At 30.2% G+C, this 13591-nt stretch overlaps 1 protein-coding gene across 3 annotated transcripts in view; it reads left to right on the forward strand.

The window, feature by feature from the left end:
• Positions 1-13591, forward strand: part of LOC106457448 (ubiquitin conjugation factor E4 B-like) — a 69208-nt gene that overhangs the window by 14777 nt on the left and 40840 nt on the right. For 2 of the 3 annotated variants that reach the window (XM_013916869.2, XM_013916870.2), the window contains exons 3-4: positions 6147-6456; positions 12949-13033. In XM_013916869.2, coding sequence (XP_013772323.1) covers positions 6147-6456; positions 12949-13033 — 395 coding nt within the window. Of the gene's footprint in view, positions 1-6146; positions 6457-12948; positions 13034-13591 lie in introns of those variants that run through there. The other variant, XM_022383391.1, reaches the window with a different exon arrangement.

A 13591-nucleotide genomic window follows, 5' to 3' on the forward strand; every position in this document is an offset into this window, starting at 1 on the left:
TTGCTGTAACTTAACTGACCATAGAAAAAAATATTCTGACTTGTCTTTGAAAAATGCTCAAAGAAGATAACCATATCTTTAAGCAATTGGCAATGTTATCAATCCTGTTATTTGTGTGAGCAAGTTTTGTAATAAACCTGTTTACAAAATTTGGCTTTGATTGGATCTAACTTGAGATTAAGTTAGGTAAAAAGTCAACATCATTATGAAGGTTTTGAATTGACATACTTTAATCAAAAACTAAAGAAACCTTTACAATACACGTTATGATCCACAAGATTTACTTAAGTCTAGATCATGTTTGCTGTAGGAAGTTAAGCTAACAATAATGAACATTTATAACAAATGAAACTCTGAATAATTACACACACACACACACCTACATATATTGAATATACAAGATTATAAGTACATATTAAAAATATTTACTACATGATAATTTATATTTTAAATATTCAGAAGATTTTAACTATTCATAATATTTTTTTTAATTCATGTATATATATTATAAAAAACTTTTCAGACTCATTGGTATTAGTTATCCATTTCTTCAATGCTAATTTAATACAATTCATTAGTGTGTTTTATTTGAAAGTCTATTTGAGGAACTATGTATTAGAAAATAGAAATATGGACTTCAAATTATAACACATAGACTTTATTGGAGGTAAATATGCTATAAGAATAATAATAAAGAACACATTTGTTAAAAGAACAGATATAGAACTAAAAAACTGAAAGTAACTTAATTATTGATTTTACAAAAGGTGTTTAAAACATTCTCTTTTGTGAAAAAGCCACACGTCCAGTGATTCACACACATGAATTTATTTGTGGGAATTGTAAAGGTGCTTAAAGTGGTGCATTATGACTTGGAAATGGAAAGAAAACAATTACATTTTAACTTTATAAATATTTGAATTGAATTAGCAGATTTATAAATTTTATCAAAAAATAAATGAAAACAATCACACAGTGCTACTTTATTCAAAGAGTTCTTATTAATTTTGGATTTTCTTCTTTGCTTTTTCTTTCCTTTGTTTTTGTTTACTTCACAATTAGTCACAATGAACTAAAGATTTACCACTATTTTGCTCAGTACATTTTCTTAGATAATGCATTTCTCCCTTCCTCAGAGGTATTTAAAATCGTAAATTGATGTGTGACTGAATATGGCCTTTCATGCATATGACAAGTAGCATATGCAATTAGTATTACACGTATGCCTGTGTATGCACATGTGACTGCACATATCAAATCGAAAGGACTATCTACTTTAATAATGGTATGCTACATTCCTGTGTAAAAATGTTTAATAAGGTTATTATCTACCAACCCTCATATTTCATGGAATTGTTATGTCAAACACTATTTTTTTGGCCTAATGTACAATGACAAATAAACATATACATGTAATAAGGTTAGAAAAGTGTGGAATCAGCATTTTGTTAGTTCAAAAATAACAGTGTTTGTTTCCTTTGCACTAGGCTAATGCTGTGTACAAAATGACTAATTTTATACCCATGATTGTCTAGAACATCCTGTTAAGCTTATTGTCCTGTTGTGTAGTGAAGATGTACCTAAAGTACCTTGATACCTAAATTTAGTTTTGTATAAGCTGTGTTCACCGTCAAGAGATTGACTGCTTTGATGTAGTTTTTCACAAGCAGTTGTATATTTGATCCAAAGAACTAAATGTATATAACTTGTTCGATGACGAGGAACCCACTTTGAGACTAATAATGGCTGGAGACGGCTTGAATGGGTAACAAAAAAAACTTTAATATAAGTTTTTCTTCATTACCCATTCAAGCCATCTCGAAGCATGATTAAAGTTAAGATATGATTGGATAGAACAAGAACTTTACTTTTCATGCCTTAGTAGAGTAGATAAAGTGGTTTTTAAGTAATAGTATATGGTTTCCTGGGAAATCTTCTTGTAAGATCACCTGTAGCACTTACCAAAACTGTTCAATGGGAAGCTTTGAAGGGTTAGAAACAAACAACAGGGCTGGGAGTTTGTTTATAGTTTCTATAAACACTCATTGCATTGATCAAAGTGTTTATGTATTAAATTATATCTTTTGAAAGCTAAAAAATTTTCATTGATGAAAAACATAAGCTTAGGTTAAATGAGTACAATAGGTGATGACAAAATATTCCAACTCAAATCTTTATTGAATATTATTTTTGTTTTTATTCTATTAAAGAAAAGTACTTAGATAACTAACAACTTATTTCTAATTGTGATCATGATATGTTTTACATTAAAACATTATTACTGTTATCATTGATAGTAAAACATGTTTTACTTATTTTTTATTTGATTTGATTTATACAAGATTAAAAGAGGATTACTGCATATTTTGAAAACAAACAAAAAATGATGAATGTGTTTGTCTTGCGATTCATCTTGTGATTCATCAAGTAGAAATGTTTGGATTATCTTGAAAAAAATTTATGGCAAAAAAAAATATTTTTGCAACTAGTCAAACATTTTTTAAATAATACACATTCAGCTCTTATTTCATGTTTATAATACTGTATCATTTTGCTTCATTATGCTGATATGGGTTTGTTGACCTTTGACTCCTTATTTCAATCCCTTTCCAATATGTCTTATTGTGATATTTCATTATCGTTTGAAGTACTCTAGGGAGATGTTTTTCTGTTAATAATTAGTTTGAAAATATTCAAAACTGTAGATTATGATAAATAATAAGGAAATTGTGATGTTATGTATTTTTTTTACTTTCTTAGTAGTTTTTTCCCAATATTAATACTGTAAAAAAGTCATTGCATGAAATTCTATTTTTGTTATTACATACTAAAAGGACTTTTCTAATCATCTTATTTGCACATGTAAAAATCTCTGTATACAACAGCACTCATTTGCTCTCTCTCTCTCTCCAAAATGTTAATATCTGCCTTTTGTTTCTGTAGACCACATTGACCTGAACTTGGTGTCAAAAAATTCCATTTTGTCTTCCATTGAGACTACTTGAATACTAACCCGTGTATCGATTTTTGGTCACTGATCTTGTCAGTCCTTCTTTTACCAGACTTACCTAATGACCACTTGAAAGCAAGATAATTTTACTCATAATTATTACAAGTACATGTATCGTGTTCCATTTTATGTTATTCATAGATTTATATTAAGATATGGTAATTTATTTCAGGATTGGTAATAAACTGAATTCAGTGTTATTCAACTGACTGTTGATCTAGGTTTTACTCAAAATGCTATAAGCATGTGACACACATTTACAGTTCTCAGAGTTTGAAAATGTATTTTACATATGAATAATGTACAATATATACATAACAAGAGCTTACAAGATTGTGAATGCTTACAATCAGTGTTAGATATTCAACCCCCTAATGTAGTCTTCCACTGTAAGATAAGTTTTGGACCATAAAACAAACTTGGTTCACCAGAATAAATTGTTAGTAACCATTGGTATTTATTGAAAGCTCAATTTAAAAGTGAACTTGTAGGAAATTAAAGGAAAAAATAAAAGATAATTATTTTCTCTTGATAAATATATTGTGAAGGGGCTCACCTGAGAAGAATATTGGCATAAAATATGCATTGTTAATATTATTATTATTTATTCAGTTATTTATTCTTTTATAAGCACTCAATGTAAGTATGCATTGTTCTTGAAATGTACATAACAATTGTCATTTATGATCTGTCTAACTGACCATTATCTAGAGATAGATTTTAATTGATTATATTTATATATATATATCAAATAATGGCACAAATAAAAAGATTATAAATCAGCCCTTCCCCTCAAAAACTTTACTATATATAATGTTATCAAAATGCACACATTAAACAGCTCTACCTAATTATAATGTATACTTAACATCTGTTTCACAGCTTGCAGCAACAGAAATCATACTGGATAAACAACTTGTTATATCAAGAAGTTTGGGCTCTAAAAATGTTTCATAATGGCTTTTTTGCATAGGTTGTGAAAATATCATTTGTAGTACTTTGTACATTTAATCAAACATAATATAAGCAGTAAGGAACAATACAATCTCTAATTTTAAGATTATGTAATATTATAATGATTCTGTAAGTTGTTACTTCACTTGAGAAATCCATTTCTATAATCTGATTTTGAAGAAGTAATGCAATTAACTTGTGAAAAATAAATAAATTGAAAGAACAAGTTTGTATTTTTTGGATTTCACAGACATTTATCACCTGGCTTTGAGAGGATTTTTATTTTTTTGCATAACAAACAAAACTTGTTATTTTAGCAATATTACATTTCATGGAAGACATTCATAATTCTGACGACACAAAGTTTTAAGTGTTTTGTTTTACTTTCTGTAAAACTCATGTAAACAGGAAGATACTGCTTGAATAAAGTTGAAGTTCAGTTTTGCATTTACTAAAGGCTAAGTACAAGAAATATCTTATCAAATGAAAGATTGTTATTAATCACATAGATCAGTATGAAACAGTATACTAAATAAATTATCTGACTGGACATTTTCCAGGCTTGATTTCACAGTTTTCTTTATGGCCTTGACATAATATATGCATGCACGTATGTGTATACACACACACTTTCTTTTTTTTAGACTAATCCTACAACATTCCTTATTTTTGCTAGTCTCGCATCTCATTAGCTTTCTTATGCACAGAATCACTTCTCTTCTCCTTTTATTTTGTTTCTTGTGTAAGACCTTGAGACATAATGTAGCATGAACCTTTATTTAACAACTATTTAGTGATAATTTGTTTTAATTTCTAGTTAATTAGCCTAATCTATACTAAAAACAAAATGTGGCTTTTTGAGATCTAAAAATCCACCCTTCTCTGTATCCCTAATAGTCACATACCACTTTACTAGTGTTTTATAACTTGCTTGTATTTGCCTATTACAGAGTGCAAACTGCATATTGAATCTATTTTGCCCGGCATTCCATATTTTAGATTTAAATGCCAGTATACTAAAACCATTCTACTATGTCAATATGGACAAGTCTGATTATTGATATTTCATATAATTGATAAATACCTTTCACTGTATTGCTTGAAAGAGAAAAAATAAGTATCCTTGACAGGAATAAGCCATGCTTTATTTCAATGTTATTCATGGCACCAAATGAGCTACAAGTACTGTAATTACAGATTAATAATTAGTAATTTTAAACAAGTTTTTCTTTACTGGTCCAATACAGGTTTATAGTAACAAGGATATAGTAGTATCTCAACCACCTACGTTGTGCATTGCAAATTCCTGCAAATAAAGCCTTGCATTTAGTATCAGAGTTCATCAGATTAGCTGGACGTGAGCTCTAGTATTGACTGAAAGCCTCACCTACAGTGATGTGTCAAACAAAGTGTGTCATCAAGATACTGTTATATTCTTATTACTGTAATCTGTATAGGGCCAGTAAATGAAGATCTGTTAAAAAATTTAGCCTTATTATAATGCAATGTCACACAAGTGATCAATTTGTAAATAATCAAAATTTACATTTTGATTTAACATCAAAGCATCTGGACTTAGCTTGCTGACATTGCTTACAGATATTATTAACTCGTGCAAATAATTTGTTGAGAAAAGTTATTTTTTTGAATGCAAGGGCACCTCTAGATGACCCCTAGGGGGCCATGGATTTCTTGGAGTAAACAAAATGCATGTCTCTATAACAAGGATGTGAAAAATAAGATGCTCTACAGTAATGTAATAATGAACAGAGGTAATTAGTATTGGAGAAACTATTATTCAGAAATTAGGGTTTTATATTATCGTATTTTATTATGCTGGAATGAATTATAAAAATTAGAGAAGTCAATTCAGTAGTCTGCCAAAATATTTTGTTACTAACCATTCAAAAGTAAGAATCTATTTTAAATGTTCCTTAAATTAATTTTAAAAACTGCATTGTGTTTAGGAAATTTTGTGAGGGTGTGGGAATATTGTTTTAGGCACTTGAAGTTGACTTTGAAAGGCATTATTCTTAAAATTTAGCAGTTTTCATTCTCAATCATAGAACTTCATATTGTTCAAAACTATTATTTTTTCATAGTGGATATTTTAAGAGTTTCTTCATGCCCTTTTTTAGAAAATGAAAGAGTTGAAGGTTGTTTTTATCTTTTAATAAACTAGCTTCGTAAACGGAGACTAGCGAGACTTATTGGAACAACTGAAACTCAAGAGAATCAGCCAGCTAGCACCAGTAGTCAGGAAGGACTGCAACAAGCTAGCTCTCCAGATGAACAGAAGGAAACACCACATACAAGCACTTCTCAGCAGTCTCAGGTTCAGGTATGTCGTGAACAGACAGCTGAGGATGATGAGAAAAAAAAGGTGGCACCTTCCATACCATCAACTCTAGGTGGTATGAATGAACGAGAGAAGGGGACATTTTCAGAACACATCTCGGGTTCAAAGGAAGACAAATATCAGATTGGTGCAGGTGAGTTAAACAAGATTGTTGTTTGTGACGAGTGTAGTATTTATACTGTTAAGTAAAGGAAAGAGATTTAATATAACATTTGATACAACTGAATTATTACTAAGCTTAAAAGCACTGCAAAGTAAAAAGTGATCAATAATTTATTAAAGAGACACCAGGCTCATTCGATAACTCTACATGTTTCAGCAGTATTCTACTGTATGATCATCGGGAGAAGTAGTGAACTAACAATAAAAGGCTATGTGTAAATAAAACACAGTTTAGATTATCATAAAGAATCTGACTATGTGAGATTACTGGTATTACAAATAATATTTCCAAAAAGCAACTTCCATAATACCTGGACCAGAGTTTTTATTAAAAATAATACTTTTATTTTTTATAATTTCTAATGATTATTTCATATTTAGTTAATCGTTATGGAATGATCTGATGCATATTGTGCTAAACATCCCTCTAAATTATATTTTCCTGCACCCATTCATTCCTTTGTTTTAAAAGTTCTCTGTTATGATGTGGTGCTAAAATGATCAAGTCCCAGCAACCTGTTTCACAATGTAGGACAAGTGGAATTTCACACCCTGAAATGATAGATTTACATTACTAAAAAATAGAAACTGTAGTGATTTGTTGGTAAGAGGTTTCTACATATCTCTTACCATTCTGTCACTGTTTACAAACATTGTGGGTGACCATCAGCTTAAATATATATGTTGATATCTCTGAATAGTTTTTGCATAATTGTCATTTCTACCAAACTCTCTAGTCATTCTTTCCCCATTGTAGATCACAGTTTGCACTTTTTGCAGAAATAATTCAAGCTCATGTAATAAATATAGGACCTTTCATACAGTAGAATATTTAGTTGAAATTCTAGTATTTTCACTAATTCACATCTTTTAAAGAAACATCATGTTTAATCAAGCTCAGTTCAGCTAACTGCTCATTTCTGCATACACTGCATATCTATGCAGTTTTTATTGTCTCAATATATACTTTATAAGCACATTACTAAGAGACTACAACAGATTAACTACTTCATGCCAGAAATGGAAATTCATACCCATCCACGTGTATGATCAGGTATTTCACAATACTCTCTGTTTTTGTGTGTTTCTATCATTTGATGGTACATGCGCACTGATGAGTTGTCATCTAGGTTCCAAGGAATACAACTTACAATTTCTTCACACATTTGTTCTGTACTGTTGTGTCATCATATTGTTCTCTTGAGGTTTGGATTGGGATTCTAAGAGACTGCTACATGGAGAGTCACATCAAGGCTCTGGTCAGTTGCTTGTAACAAATTTAAAGTGTTTAACAATGGATACAGTAGTTTCACTAGAAAATAAAGCTGAAATTTTATAGGGCTTTTGCTAATGTTAGTCTTGGTATGTCTCGAACAGTTTCTTCATAGTTTTCATCTTTGAGCTTGTAGAATTAAGGATTTCCTCAAAAATTACATGTCTTGTAGTGCATTCTTCAGTTAAAGCATACAAATACTCTAGATGGCCAAAAAAAACCAAAAAAAAACCAGAATAATTCTGTTTTCTTGGCATCACTCAACAATCTGAATTATGTGGAAAATTTTGAAAAGATGCTTTATTACATCTCTCTTCTGCTGTCTCAGTGTTTCTTTTATAGGTGGCTGCTTCTTTCTAACTGCTGAAAATGAGGAATCAGTTCTTGGATTACTTACCTAATACGATCTGGTTTCTTGCATTCATCTAAAAAGAACATGCCCGGGAAGGAGAATCTGCCTTTTACCCTATCTCCATCCCTTCCATCTCACATTTTTATTCCTAATTGGATCGTGATTGTGTCCTCTATGAGCAGTGAGTTGCTATATTGCTTGTACTTCTCCTTTTTGTGGTTTCCATTCATGTTTGTTTATTTCCTGTAATCTAGCTGTTTCTTGTGATCTTCCTCTCCTCACTCTTAGGGGTGGGGGTTATTAGCTTCTGACAATAAAGAGTCAATTTCTGGATTACTTACCTAATAATGGTAACAACTGTATGGATGCATATGTGCATAAAAATGTTGTTTAATATTTATCCAGTTATTATCCAGGAGTTTTAAAATATGGCTGAAACTTGGTAACTGTACTGCACTGCCTTTCCCTGGAATCTTTTTTAGATTGATTGATTACCTACAGTCATTATGCCTGAACTGTTTGTACCTACTGCATTTACACTAAAAAATAAATCAGTATATTGTTTTTCCTCCAGGGGCTCTGTGTTTCATTTTAAAAGATTTAAAATAAGCTTTGCTAATGCTGTGTCCTGATCAATATCCATTCTATTCTATTCAGTTTATACACTATCAGTCTCATTGCTCATTTTACTCATGCTCAGTGTTCTGCTCATCTTGGTAATCCTTTCTGTTTCTCAGACTATAAAGATTGGTTTATGATCTTGATTTATTATTTCCTTATTTCAGTTTCCAGCTGTTTAATTATTCATTCTTTTTTTTTTTTACATTTAAGATATAAAGGAAATGTACTCAATATGTTGAAAATGTAATAACTTTAAAAGAAATTTTAAATAATTTTTGCATATTGTTCTGGCATAGAAGAGGTAGACTAACTTACAAAATTACAATCAAATTACTAACTAGACATTTGAAGTAACTAGGATATTCTGTACACTGTTATTGTGAGGATCTTATTGTTAGAAATTTTTGTTTTTAAATTATAAGCTCATCATCACCACAAAATGCTTCAGAAGTGCGGAACTAATAAATAAACTCGCACACTAATAGTGAATTCATGTACATGTTTAAACCATTGTTACTAGGAATCACAGATCAAACTGAATAATTACTGAACAGGTCATATTATTAAGCTATTCAGCTATGCCTGTATTGTTTTGGCCATTCTTTACAAGATCATAGTTTACTACAGTAGTTTATAAAGGTAAATTTACAAATCAAGCAATGTAAATTAAAATTACTTGGTTCTGAAATTACATCAGTAGGATTTAAATAAAGATAAAATCAAAGCTTTTTGAAAATGGGTAAAAAAGTCTCAGAATGCTAAGAAAGAGCTGTATTTAAAGAGTTGACAATCTCATATCAGCATTATTAAAACGAAAACATCGGGTACTTTGAGTGTTTAAGCTGTTGAGAGTACAGAGGTCTGTTAGTAAGATTGTGGACTCTCACACATCTCATTAACAGCAAGTTTGGGATATAATATATATATATATATTTAAATATTTGCTGCAGACATGATAGGAATATATATATATAGCTAATTAATAAGTAAAAGGTTATATCAATTAATGTTTAAAATATTGTAACTAAGAAATATTTATAAAGCAGTTTAATGAAACTGTATGTATGGTCGTAATAATTTGTATTGTGTTTGGCATTTGCAAGAGTAACCAATGATTGTACTGTAAGACAGTAAATTTATATAATCCATTCATCCCTTCTTTACTTTAAATTTATAAACATAAATTAATTTTTTACAATAATTAAGATAACCAGGAAGTTGTATATATCCTTTGTTACTTTGGTTGATGATATGTGATGACTGATGATCAGATATTTGGTACTGGTAAATATGCAGGTAAAGAACAGGTTATGGCACATTGTAGATGTTGGTTGCTATAACTTTCTTTTTGTAAGCTACAATTATGTTGTAGCTTTGGATGTAAAATTTTTTGGCTTATTTTGAGATCAGTATGGAGCATTTATGTCAAGAAGAGTTTATAAGTAAAACTGTCATTTGACCATTTCAAGCTAAACTTTAAAATTAGTGAGTGTATTTTGATCAGAAGCCTGACACTGACTAGGTGTCATACTGATTGCCAAATGGAGAATTGTGATAATTAGAATGGTTTGTAAATCTTATGCTGCCTTATCTCTCCAGAGAAATAACAATATAACAGTTCCTGATGTAAAGAGTCATCTTCTACATTACTTGGTTGTGATATCCTATCATCGGAACAAATGACTCATGATAAAATATAAGATTTCAAAAACAACTCATGTGAAAATGTAGTAATAGGTGTGGTTTTAGTACCCTCTAAAGAGCTTGTCTGAAGCAGAGATGTTCTTCATTTGGTATCAGTTGGCAGCCATTTATGGTCTACCTTCATGTGAGACTTGAGTGTTATTGTAGAACATTATTTTCTAAGTTTTGATTAAACCTTAAGTGGTATGAGAAACTGAAGAATAAACTCTATAGAGAACGGGTGGGTAAACTCCTAAGTTGTATAACTTTTTTTGCTAAATTGTCAAATTCTACATTATGAAATAGGTGTCATTTTAGTGACCATGATCTGAAGTTTGCAGTCCCTTAAATTTGGGTCTTTGACTCTTCTTTTTGTGTGTAAGTGACAGAGTAAATTGTACGTTTCTAATAAAGTAAAAAAACTGTCCACTAATTCTTCTGTTAGTAGAATGGTGAACCATAAATCTGTAATTCTAAATGGAACACATTCATCTTACCATTGAACCGTATTGTTAATGGACTTAAAAAAACCTTCCATAAGTGGCTGCGTTATAATGATATATAAAAGAATTGGCTCAAATTGTAAATACAACCTATCAGTAATTTTCAGGCAGAAAATAAATCATATTAACTACTCACTGCCAATATCCTAATATAAAACTAATAAAGTGTAAAGACAATTAGATAACTTCAAAATGTTAAATAGTAAAATATAAAAACAAACCAATTAATCAGCTATTCTATATAGTCTCTTAATTAAGAGTAAAGTTAACTACCCAACTACCACAATAATGTAACTTTCTAACTCAGTAATCAAGAAAGATGTTACACTGTTGCTTTATGTTCTCAACAGTTTAATTTTGTGGTGCTTTGTTACGTTTATTTACCATGTATTTGCATATAAGTACAATAATTATTTTAAATATCATTTCACTAGATAATTACTGCTGCTGCTACTACTACTACTACTAATAATAATAATAACAATGCTATCTTACCAAGTCTTTTGTTAAAACTTTTTCAAAATTTAAAAACTTTATCTTTATCAATATTACCATAACAGTATTTTTACATGATATAGAAATACCATATAGTAAATTTTTATAGGCAGTTCTATAGCTAATGGCATTTTAGGTTATATATATATATGTACATATAAGTATATTGGTTACAAGCTTAATGATGCATTGTACAAGTCTGAGGTTATAAGGACAATATTTCAAAAATTTAAGATTTGGAAAGATCATACACATCCTCAGTTGTGACATTTTATTTCTTCAGTGGGTTCCTTAATGTGTGGAACAAGTTGCTATCTGAGTATTATTCATATTGACAAATGGATAATAAGGTAGCAATGAGACTAAGAATGCTGTAACAGGATCTTTATTCTCTCAATGTTTTGACAACACTTACTTGAATTTATAGGCTAAAATCTTCTTACTGAGAAAATGTGCAAACATGAATAAGCTTTTAGTTTTTAAATGTTTATTATGTTGGAAGATAGTATGATGTTGTTTTCGTAACAACATCAATTAAAATTAAAAATTTATTCCTGACAGTCTGGCTAGTAGGAGAAAGATATGTGTAGGACATTTTAGTTTCAAAATAACAAAGTAAAAAATATATATCTTAAAAAAAAAGTTTACAGAATTTGTATGTGTAACCATAACTTTATCCAGCTTCCTCCTTCCTTGAATGTCATGGGCTAATTTTATGTCAATGTCTAATCTAATTCAGATATAGTTGTGAAGATATGGCTATGGTTTTTTAGTTAACCAAACTGTATTTAGATTGAGCACACTTCAGATGTGTAAGATTCTGTACGCTAAAAATGTCTGCAACTTTTACCATTGACACAATTAGTCCCAGTATGGGTATGATATACTTTTTTTTCCTCACTTGAATTATGTCTTTATCCAATTTAAAATTAATTTTTTCAGTTGGACTTTACTACAAAAGAGTGGTCTTCTAAGAATAAGTGGTGTTCTTTAAAATATTCCTATCATAATTTTACTGTTATTACAGTTAGTTGTAATTGTTGAAATAAATCTCAACAGGTCCTACAAGTCAGGTACATTGACCACAGGAAACATGTTGAACCCCCCCTCAACATCAGTGTATAATGCTTATGTTTGTTTTGATAGTTGATTGAGCTAGCTGGATAGATTAAGTGTCTTAACAATCTTTTTATAATTAGAATAGCAAGTTCCAATGGTGTGTAAGAAGGGGTTTATTTTTGAAATATCTGTGCACTTTAAAAAAACACTTGCATTATGATGTTGATTTAATCAGTATTTTCTATATTATTTTTCACATAATGAAAGTTTTTATGGTTTGGGAAAAGGGACAATCTTATGATGCAACTGTGCAAATTTTCTTTATACCATGTGTCATTAGTGCACCAAAATGTCATATATAGGCAGCTTGCATAATAAAAGTGTGCGGTGCTCAATAACTATGTCATTTAATTAATTTCTGTAACTTGTGCAGATACTCTTGTTTTCTTATTCATTGAATTTTACTAACTCTCCTAGGTATCCAGTACCACAAGACTTTGGCTATTGATCCTCAGACAGTAGAAAGTCAGATCATGGACACAGATGATTCTTGTGAAAAAAGGTACCCTAATATTACCCTAATATTGTGCCATTCAAAGAAAAATTAAAGCTTCCAATTTTCTCTTTTGGGTACACCTCAACATTAGCTGTCATACATTTGGGTACAATTAATGTTATTTCTTTTTCTGCCATCTTTTGGTCAACTCTCTATATTATGATAGATTTTGGTGACAAAAAATGTACCATCCTTAGCATGTTTACAAGCACATTCACTCAGCAGCAGATAACAATCCAGAGATTGATATAGATTTCATATAGGCTTTTAGGGTACTTTCTTATGAAAAAAAACTTACCTTCAAAATTGATAAAAAGACCTACAATACTCACAAGAAGTTCTGCTACAATGGATGCACTAGACTGGAACATGTTCAAAATTGATAAAAAGACCTACAATACTCACAAGAAGTACTGCTACAATGGATGCACTAGACTGGAACATGTTCAAAATTGATAAAAAGACCTACAATACTCACAAGAAGTACTGCTACAATGGATGCACTAGACTGGAACATGTTCAAAATTGATAAAAGACCTACAATACTCACAAGAAGTACTGCTA

The sequence above is a fragment of the Limulus polyphemus genome, unplaced genomic scaffold (assembly GCF_000517525.1).
Source record: "Limulus polyphemus unplaced genomic scaffold, Limulus_polyphemus-2.1.2 Scaffold332, whole genome shotgun sequence".
In the NCBI taxonomy this organism is placed as follows: domain Eukaryota; kingdom Metazoa; phylum Arthropoda; class Merostomata; order Xiphosura; family Limulidae; genus Limulus; species Limulus polyphemus.